Source organism: Rutidosis leptorrhynchoides, chromosome 7 (genome assembly GCF_046630445.1).
Source record: "Rutidosis leptorrhynchoides isolate AG116_Rl617_1_P2 chromosome 7, CSIRO_AGI_Rlap_v1, whole genome shotgun sequence".
NCBI classification, from domain to species: Eukaryota; Viridiplantae; Streptophyta; class Magnoliopsida; order Asterales; family Asteraceae; genus Rutidosis; species Rutidosis leptorrhynchoides.
Window position 1 is genome coordinate 25,255,877 of NC_092339.1, and position 10,544 is coordinate 25,266,420.

Here is a 10,544-nt window from a genome sequence, read left to right on the forward strand (position 1 = left end):
CCCCCTTTGAATACCTGAATGACCTAATGAAGCGTTCCGGCCCAAGCAATAAAGGTGAATAGAAACAAGTATACATTCTAACAGAGTATACTCAACTTGTTGACTTACATGGAAGTCCTTCACTAGAGTACGAATCGTAGTAGGGGAGACCTCTACCGTCTGTTGAGTTCCTGAACAATCGTTTCTCAGTACATTCTCAGTGATAGTTAGGTGACTACCATCAACCGCTTTAGACCTTTACATGAATTCCTTGTCAAGATTATTTACTTGATGTTTGTGTGATCATCTCATTCCAAAATTTGATCATCAAAATTTATCAACATTCATCAACTAAACATGTATTACATACGTTGTGCGTAAAACGATAAACATGCAAGTTCAGTAATACAATCATCTCCCATTTTCACAAAGCACCTACTCATTTTTGAATTTTTCAACTTTTTATGAGATTTTAAACTTTATATTGTTTTTGAATTTTCAAGTGTTCCCGTTTTCTCAACTAATCTATGAAACAAGCAAATATTTTTGGGTTTTTCATGTTAAACATGCAGAACATAAATTGATATGAAGATTAACATGCAGGCAGAAGCAGAACTAAGTAACATGCAAAAATGATGCAACATGCAGATGCCTATCTATAAATGAAACAGATTGGATGGTTACTTTAATAACTCCTTATCGGACATAACATCTACCATCTCTCTCACACCCAAAACATTTAGTAAAAATAGGAAAAGTGGTCGATCAAAAGCTTTAGTGAACAAGTCAGCACGCTGAGTCTGAGTACCTATCTGAAGGAAATCTATTAATCGCTTTTCATAACAGTCCCTAATGAAATGGTACTTGATCCCTATGTGTTAGGTCTTAGAATGATTAACTGGATTCTTAGTTACAGCAATAGCAGCGGTATTATCAACATAGATAGGAGTGTTCGAAATATGCAAACCGTAATCCCGCAGCTGTTGTTGAATCCAGACAACCTGATATGCACAGCTTTCCGCAGCAATATATTCAGCTTCACACGTGGATTGTGCAACAGCGGTCTGTTTCTTACACTGCCAACTCACAAGTCTGCTACCCAGAAACTGACAGCCTCCAGAGGTAGATTTGAAATCTATTTTGCATCCTCCATAGTCTGAGTCACTGTATGCTGTCAACTCAAATCCGTCCTTCCGTGGATACCATAAGCCCAAACTCGGAGTCCCCTTGAGATACCGCATGATCTTCTTTGCAGCGAGCATATGATTCACATTAGGTTGTGCTTAATAACGTGCACACAAGCATGTTGCGAACATGATATCCGGTCGAGATGCTGTAAGGTACATCAAGGAACCAATAATAGCCCTGTAAAGAGTCGGATTGACCTTTGCCCCTGTATTTTCTGGTGTAATCCAGTGATTCACCGATAGAGGATTCTTGGCAACTCGTTCATTCTCCATCTTGAATCGGATCAAGATGTCAGCTACATACTTCGATTGATGTAGAAAGATGCCTTTTTCCGTTTGATCAACCTGCAATCCTAAAAAGAAATTAATGGCTCCCAGTGAACTCATCTTGAATCGTTTCTGCATAACCTCTTCAAACTCATCAACCATATTCTGATCGGTAGATCCAAAGATGATGTCGTCCACATAAACATGTACCAGCATGATATCGTCGCCTCTTTCTTTGATAAACAGAGTCTGATCGATGACTCCCCTTCTGAAACCATTTTCTATCATATAGTTTGATAGAGTCGCATACCAAGCTCTCGGGGCTTGATGAAGACCATATAGCACTTTCTCCAGGAGATACACCTTTTCCGGATGATGTGGATCAACAAAGCCCGATGGCTGAGTCACATTCACTGTTTCCTGGATATTTTCGTAAAAGAACGCACTCTTCACATCCATCTAATAGACCTTGAATCCTTTGAACGGAGCAAAGGCCAAGAACATTTGAATTGCTTCCAGTCTTGCAACTGGTGCATACACCTCATCGTAGTCTATTTCTGGAATCTGCTGATATCCTCTGACAACCAATTGTGCTTTATTCTGGATCACAATACCTTGATCATCTTTCTTGTTTTTCAGAACCCACTTCAAACCATATGGTTTACAGCCTGGAGGAGGAATTACCAAACACCAAACACCCAAATGATTAAATTGTTGAAGTTCTTCCTGCATAGCTGAAACCCACTCATCATATTGAAATGCATCTTTGACATCTTCAGGTTCAATTTGTGACACGAAGCAGCAGTGTGCGTTTATGAAGATTCTTCCGGTCTGGTTTAATTGAGTATAAAAAGCGGTAACCACATTAGCAGAGGGTGTTACTCGATTATCTGAAGTAGAAGGTCCCCCTGGCTGAGCACCTGAAACACCTGCAGGGTTAACTACAAAGTTATCAAAACGTTTAGGAAGAGATACCATTCGACTTGACCGTCGTGGTCCGTCATTTTTCGTAGATTCATCAGTCATGTTTTGAATGGGTTCCTGATCAGTTGGTTGAATAATCACCTCATCCACCACATCATCAAACACTTCATCGATATCTTCATCCTCCTCTGCAGATTAAAATGTAGCCTCTTCTTGTTGAGGAATTGAATTATCAGAATCTGAATCATCATTTGTTCTTGTCACTGGTGCACTATTCTCAGCTTCTAAAGGTATGTTAGTCTGCACACGCACATCAGACATGCGTTCAGTGGAGATACGCATGTTATACATCATTTGTGCTGCAAGGTCTTCATCCTCAGGGTTATCTATTGGAAGATGGAAAGATTCAAACAACTCATCGTAATCAAACTGCCACGTAAACCCTTTACCAGCTGGAATGGATGCATGTCTTTGTACATCGATTTCAGTATGTTCTTCAACACACCGAGAATCCATGTTGTATACCCTTTTACACGCATTTTCATAACCCAAGAATCTTCCCGTAACAGCTTTCGGATTAAACTTTCCACCAGTATCCTGAACCATAATGGTACATAGAGACCCAAACGGTTCAAGATGTTTGATGTTAGGTTTTCTTTTAAACAGCAGCTCATAACTTGTCTTGCCATGACGTTTCACGACAAGAACTCTATTCATTATGTAGCACGCATTAGAAACTGCTTCACTCCAAAAGGTAACTGGAAGTTCTGAATCAGCCAACATGGTTCTTGCAGTCTCGATTAAAGTTCTATTCTTTTTTTCAGCAACCCCATTCATCTGCGGCGTGTATGGTGAGCTAAATTGTTGTTGAATTCCTCTTTCATTACAAAATTCTTCCATATTTTGATTCTTGAATTATGTGCCGTTGTCCGTTCGGATCCTTCTAACCCTAAGTTTATACAACGTTTCCAGTGTCGTGATCAACACCTTGATTTGTTCAAAAGTATCAGCTTTACTTTTCAGCATCACAACCCATGAGAAACGCGAATATTCATCCGTAACCACTAAGCAATAAGAATGTCCAGTAACACTCTTCTTGTTAATTGGACCAAAAAGATCCATATGAAGAAGTTCTAGAGGAGTATTAATGGAATGATGTTTCTTCACAGCATGTGATTTCTTTGCTTGCTTCCCTTTCTTACACGGTACACACCCGTCAAGAATATTAAACCCTTTGACATTAACGCCTTCTACTAAATTGTTGTGAACTAAGTGATTCATTTTCCTGAAGCTCAGATGACCCATCCTTTTATGCCATAAGATAGACTCCTGCTCAGTAGCCTTGGACACGAAAGCTTGTTGTCCAGTAGCTGTCTTAACATAAGCCTTTGACATATCTAGAATATATAGGTCTTGACATCTTGGCGCCGTCATAAGAATCATATTCTCTGGAATTTTATAATCTTTCCTCATAATATAACACTGCTGCTCGTCAAAAAGAACTTTATGCCGTTTATCACACACTTGAGAAACGGACAACAGGTTATTCGACATTTTCTTAACAAAACTAACTTTATCAAAACTGACAGATGAATTTGAGATCATTCCCCGAGCCGTAATAAATCCTCCTTGATCACCAGCAAAAGAAACCGGTCCACCTTTCATAGATTTAACATCATGAAGTAGGGACATGTTCCCCGTCATGTGCCTGGAGAACCCGCTATCCACAATCCATTATTTTTGTTTGGACTGTAGGCGACCTGAACATATGTAGAGAAATAATTAGTTTACGGGGGATACCCATGCCTCGTCAGCAATGGGTTTCCCGTTAACAATGGTAGTTTTCTCCTCATCCCCGTCACTTACAGCATCTGAGCTGCACTCCCCTTTTAATTCTTCCTTTTTGGTTATCCATTTTTTATTTTTTTGTAAAGGTTTCTTGAAATAAACATTATGTTGAACCACCTTTGTCTCATTTGAAGGCTTTAAAGAAGTTTTAGGAATAACATGTTTTTCAGATCTCCCAGTGGAAAATCTGTAAGGCATACGATTCCTTGGAGGAGAGTTTGACTTAAATCTGTAAAAACTCTTAGGGGGACTCATCTGAATTTTCCTCCTGGGTGCTACAAACCTTTTGTGACAATCAATTGCCCTGTGACCTCCCATCCCACAATGAAAACATGAAATACGATCATTTATATAGTAGGAGTTAAACCTAGGGTTGTACTCATGTGGAGATCTAGGTCTTCGATATTCGGGTGGTGACCTTGTCTGTGCTCGTGACCTATCAGGAGTTCTATCTAGAGACCTTTGGGTGGAGGAACATATTTTGGCGGTGAATTACACGCGGGTTTCAAGAAATCTTCCTCCTCAAAGCTAGGACCTTTAACGAACTTAATCGGAGATCGGTTCTTAATTCTGATTGGTCTCTGATTGGCCGGGTTTTTCAAAATTTTGACAGTTTTAGGATTAGGGTCTACAACTTTCTTCTCATTAGCAATTTTTGCTTTTGGAGTTTCATCAGTATCTATCCCCTTTCCCTTATCTGAGCTAGTCTCAACCGGCTTAATCTCAACATAGACCTCACCGAACTGTTTCTCAGGTGGATTGAAACTATAGTCATATTCAAATGGTGGAGGACATTGTTTATAGTCCTTAATGGTTTCTTTTCCTCCTATGTTATGACAATACTCTATCCCAAACGCAGAACGCTTATAGATATATGCCTTATCCCTTTCAGTCTCATAGTTTATCCTAAAGGTTTCTTTAGCTCTCTTAAGATCGTCTATCTCAGCAATCTGTCTTACAATGGTCTGAGTATTTAACATTACATTCTCTCTCGTCTTAAAGATCATGTTGTCTTCATATTATTTCCTAAGAACCTGATTACCTTTTGTGAGCACATCTATTTCCTTTTCTGAGGCAGCACAGTTGTTACAATTTAGGCAAATATTAGTCAACTGTTTCACCTGATCTTCTAAAGTATTACATCTACTGCAAATCTTAGCTGATTCCTTTAGTTCCTTGAGTCCCTTTTCTAAATTAACACAATTTTCACAAACAGTATTAGTTTCGGATGGAACCTTTGCCTTGTCAGAGGAATCCGCCATAAATGCATAGAGATGTGTAGCCTTATCTTCTTCAGCTTCCTGTTCTGACTCCGATTCTGATTCTAAACTCGAACTATCAGACCCATTTTCCATGTTGACCAACTTTCCTTCAATACAATCCTTAGACTTAACACTTGTAGAGTTGCATACAGATGATTGACCAACATACACACAAGATTTCTTTGAGTCGTCATCAGAAGCAGACTCACTATCTGTCCATACGTCTCCATCACTATGAATTGCCCATTTAAACTCCTCTTCAACTCTTTTGTTCACTATCCCGCACCGCAAGTAGTTTGCCCAGTACCATGCACGATTAGCCCTTTCTTCCATTCGGCATCCTAGACACTTACACTGCTTATCTCGTCCAACACAACCTATCTTCACTCTCTCAGCTTTCTCTTTTTCTTTTTCTTCTTCAGTCATTTGGACTTTTGCCACATTTACATGGTACTCATATGAATCAGTTGCATCAACAGACCAATCAATGAATTTCATCTTCATATGTAGCAGCTAAGGCCTTTGAACTCTCTTCTACGATAGGTATGTTGACCTTAGTAGTGGTCTCATTCTTCTGATTATGAAATGGGTTATAGAAACCTGGTTGCTTTGGTTTGGTACAGTTTCTCTTGAAATGTCCCAATTTATTACAATTGAAGCACCTAACTTTGTTCATGTCAAACCCGAACGTAGTGTTCTTGGACACGCCCAAATTCTTCTCACCAGTCTTCTGAAGATACCTCTGTGCCCTGCGAATAACACTCCCCATAGCCCAGAGAATATCCATCTTCTCCATTTCATTTTCATCGATTTGATCATAATCCTCTTGTTCCAAATGACTATTACCTATACGTCTGTTCAGTAGATCATTATACGAGTTCACAACCATAGAAACCAACGCCATATCCTCCTCAACCCCTTGAATAGTACGCAAACGAATGTTCCCGGTCTGCAAGACCTCGGTGGTCTCATTCTTGCAAGATGTAGTCTTCATCTTCTGTACAATAGGATCCCATTTAATAGGTAACCCCTCACGAAAGCACTGGACGATTTTCTTATTCGAAAAAGTAATATCAGATCGTCTCAGCTCGGTCATCAAATGACGAAACCTAGCAACAGCAGCATCCAAGGATTCATCAGGCTGAACAGCGAAATTCTTCCACTCCTTCTTGAGAACTTTACCTTTTGTTTTCCGATATTCAGCACTTCCCTCAACACCACTCTCAATGGCATTCCACATCGAATAACCTGTCAAGTGAGTCTCGAATTGATGAAATATATCCTTTATGAGAACCTGAGTTAGATGACTATAGGTTTTGCATTCTAAGTTATACTCCTCTCTTTCAACAGCATTTAGCTCCATGGGAGTCTTTGGTTCACCATGATCCTTAAGTGGGAATGTATATTCAACTTTCAAAAAGTTGTACAAACGTGAATCTATCCCATTTAACGAGATCAAGAACCTAGGTTTCCATTCAGCAAAGTCATCAAGTGATTCTAGCCTAGGTACCCGATATGCACTACCTATCTCATTCTTTGTCTTAAGCAAATGATGTAAACCCGACGATGAAGAACCAACTAGAGCTGATTCCATTTCTGAACCATCAACCTGATCAGACATTGTAACCGTACAATTGCAATACACGGTTGCAGATAATTGCACGGTTGCAATACATGGTTTAAGAAAGTAACACGGATGTAAGGTTCACACGGTTGAATGAACACGGTTGCGGTAAGCATGGTTTCAAAGTGTAACCGGGCGGTTGAGGGAGTAACCGGACGGGTATAGACTGTATCCGTACGGTTTCAGATTAACACGGTTGTAAAAGAATGTTTAGACTAAACACGGATGCAGGTTTGTATCCGTGCGGTTGTAGTAACCGGATGTTGTATCCGCACGGTTGTAGTGTGTAACCGTGCGGTTGTGTTCTTGAATAGATCTGGGCAGAGAACAGCCCGTGAAATAGGGTTTTGGACTGGATGGAATCTAGCACTCAATCTGGATAAAAAAGTTTAAGTTTTTCACGTTCAAAACATTAAAACCGACCTTAATAACGTTTTAGATTAACAAAAACATGATCAAACACGTGAAAGTTTTAAGATTTATGAATTTTTCAACAAAACCCCCAAAAACCCAAAACTTGACCAAACAAATTCAACGATTTTGACAAAAACCGATCGTTCAATCACGTACACAAGCTCTGATACCACTTGTAGGATCGTGTAAGCAGGATTAAACGACCTAATCTACTATATCGAGTGCGGAAAATCTCAATATAGGGTTTTATACTAAAAACACACAAATATACTTTGATCTTTAGATATAGAACGACTTTAGGGTGTTAAAGATCGACCCAGATGAATGCTAGATGACCAGAGAATCGGTTTAGACGTTTTAGTGCGGCTAGGATCGTTAACCTAATCATGAAACCGAAGTTCTCTATATATATACACAGCGTGTGCTACCGTACGGTTGCACCCCTGCAACCGTCCGCTTGCACTGTGTATCCGTACGGATGTATACTGCATCCATACGGTTGTATTCCAGAGGTGAATATTTGACGTTTACGTATTCCAACTTGATCGTAATGAATCTGGGGACTATAATGCACCAACAATTTTTATTTTTTTTAAAAGATAATTCTTTAGGATAAATAAAAGCAGTACAGTAGATAATTATTTTGGGACGGTACCTCTCTTTCATAAATAAAAGCAGTAAAATAAAAAAGCGTGACCAGGCCACTATATAATAACCCCCACCGCATATCTCTCTTTCATTTTTTGACTCAACCTTCAAATATTTGGTACTTTTAGTACTACATTTGCAGAGTTGCAGTCATTAAATAATCTCAAGTTAAGCATAATAATTTAAGAAATATAAATGGAAAATAATGATTTGGACTACGTGTTAGTGCCTGCAGGATTGGTAGTGATGGTTGTGTATCATGTGTGGCTAATTTATGAAATACGTCACAAGCCTGCTAGCACCGTTGTTGGTATGAACGCAATTAATCGTCGATTTTGGGTCACCTCTATGATGGAGGTATATCTCGATATTACATTTTTTTTTTATCCTGTATGAAATTCATGATAAGCATTGATCGTCTATCTAATTCATCTTTATCAGAAGTCGATAAAAAGATTATAATTTATTTGAATATTATATGCATGCATTAAATTGAAATCTGAATTCATAGGATTCATACATCAGATTTATTTCTGGTTTCTAAGAAAGTATTAATTTATGTTAAAGTATAAATTTTCAGGATATATGACGAACGAGTGTATGCATGAGAGTGACGCGTGTGATATCCTTGTAATTGTAACAACCTTCGATACTCATTTTTGTCAAATGAATGACGCAATATTATTATTAGGATTTTGCTTATGAGAGCTCTAATGAATTATATTGTACATGTCGGTTGCTAGTCATTTTCTTAATGACAATTATTAAAATGTAGAATAAATTAAAGCTTGTTAACGACAGCCTTGTCGTTTGAACAATCCTTATTATTATTATTATTATTATTATTATTATTATTATTATTATTATTATTATTATATTATAATTTTATTATTATTAATTTGATTATTATTATTATATTACTATTAATATTATATTTTGTTATTATTATTGAAAAATGAAATATTATTATTAATTATTATAGGAGGTTAAAATGAAAAAGTTAGTCAAATATGGGGTTGATTAGGCACATTTACATTGAAGCATGCCTTATAATAGTTTGTTAGAGTTTTCTATGAATAGTTCAGAAAGTATTAAATTTTTGCATAAATATGTTGTATATGGGAGTAGTTATGTGTAAAGAGTGAGTAGTTTTAGTGAATGTACATTACATTTTATATGTTTAAAAATGTCTTAAGCACTGCATAGCCCCCCCTTAGAGTTATGTTTAGATAAAAAATTATTTTTATTATTGACAAACTTAAAGAAACAATTCCATGTAACATGCAGGACACACAAAAGACCGGAGTCCTAGCAGTACAAACATTGAGAAACAACATTATGGCATCCACACTGTTAGCCTCTACAGCCATCATGCTCAGCTCCCTAATCGCCGTCCTCATGACCAGTGGAGCCCGCAGCACTAGTACCGCCAACGACCACCATTGGATTGGTCTTACATTCGGTGAAGGAACCAAACTGCGGTTAACAATCAAGTTCTTTAGCATTTTGGTCTGTTTTTTGGTCTCCTTTTTGATGAACATTCAGTCGATTAGATACTACAGCCACGCGAGCATGCTCATCAATGTTCCTTACAAAAAAATCACCAATTTCACTAGTCAACGTCTCACTGCTGACTACGTTGGATCAACCGTTAACTTGGGGAGTTACTTTTGGTCGTTAGGCCTTCACGCTTTCTACTTTTCGTTCCCTTTGTTCTTGTGGCTATTTGGGGCTATACCTATGTTTATTTGCACCATTTTGTTGGTTTTTATGTTGTATTTTCTTGATGTCACTTTTGATCTTGGTTGGGTACCTGATACGAATGCTACAGATGAGGAAACTGGTTGAGAAAACCACAAATGTTTCTGGATTCAATCAAAGTTGAATCTCGTAGTTGATATTGTAGCTAGGTTACGGTTTTACACAAGACGATTAATGAATAAAAAATTTAATTCATTCAAGATATTCAAAGTGCATATATGCATATGCATATATGTATGATAAGAAATAGAGTTTGGCAAATTGGACAGGTCAAACTCTTTGTGAGCCATGATTCGATGAATGATTTAAGTCCAATATAAAATGACTATTAAATTAAATTAAATATGCTGATGGTTACGAATTTTTTAAGAAAGTTTGTTATGGATGACAAGTGTTCACTATTTCTTCTATATTTTATTTTATTTTTTACCCGTACGCTAAATATCTAACAAAGTATGGTCGTTTTAGTTTAAACAGATTGTCGGTTCGAGTTTGCGTTCACATTATAAATAGCCCCTCAAATTCGGCTTAATTTACAAAACGGCCTCTCAAATTTACAATTTTTCTGGGGTAGAAAGCATAAATATATAACTTTATTAAAATGAAATACACCACTTTCACCCGAATTTT

The 10,544-nt window shown here is 37.7% G+C and overlaps 1 protein-coding gene across 1 annotated transcript; it reads left to right on the forward strand.

The window, feature by feature from the left end:
* The first annotated feature begins 8,265 nt into the window (after nucleotides 1–8,265).
* Nucleotides 8,266–10,196, forward strand: LOC139858808 (uncharacterized). Its single transcript, XM_071847647.1, has 2 exons — nucleotides 8,266–8,510; nucleotides 9,441–10,196. The coding sequence occupies exons 1-2, from the start codon at nucleotides 8,349–8,351 to the stop codon at nucleotides 9,999–10,001; spliced, it is 723 nt and encodes a 240-aa protein (XP_071703748.1). The 5' UTR covers nucleotides 8,266–8,348; the 3' UTR covers nucleotides 10,002–10,196.
* Nucleotides 10,197–10,544: the final 348 nt, after the last annotated feature.

What these genes read in the sequence shown, in the direction of transcription:
- LOC139858808 (XM_071847647.1), top strand. Translation starts at nt 8,349, where the DNA reads ATGGAAAATAATGATTTGGACTACGTGTTAGTGCCTGCAGGATTGGTA. An exon ending in GGGTCACCTCTATGATGGAG is followed by an intron (nt 8,511 to 9,440) that starts GTATATCTCGAT and finishes TGTAACATGCAG; the next exon opens with GACACACAAAAGACCGGAGT.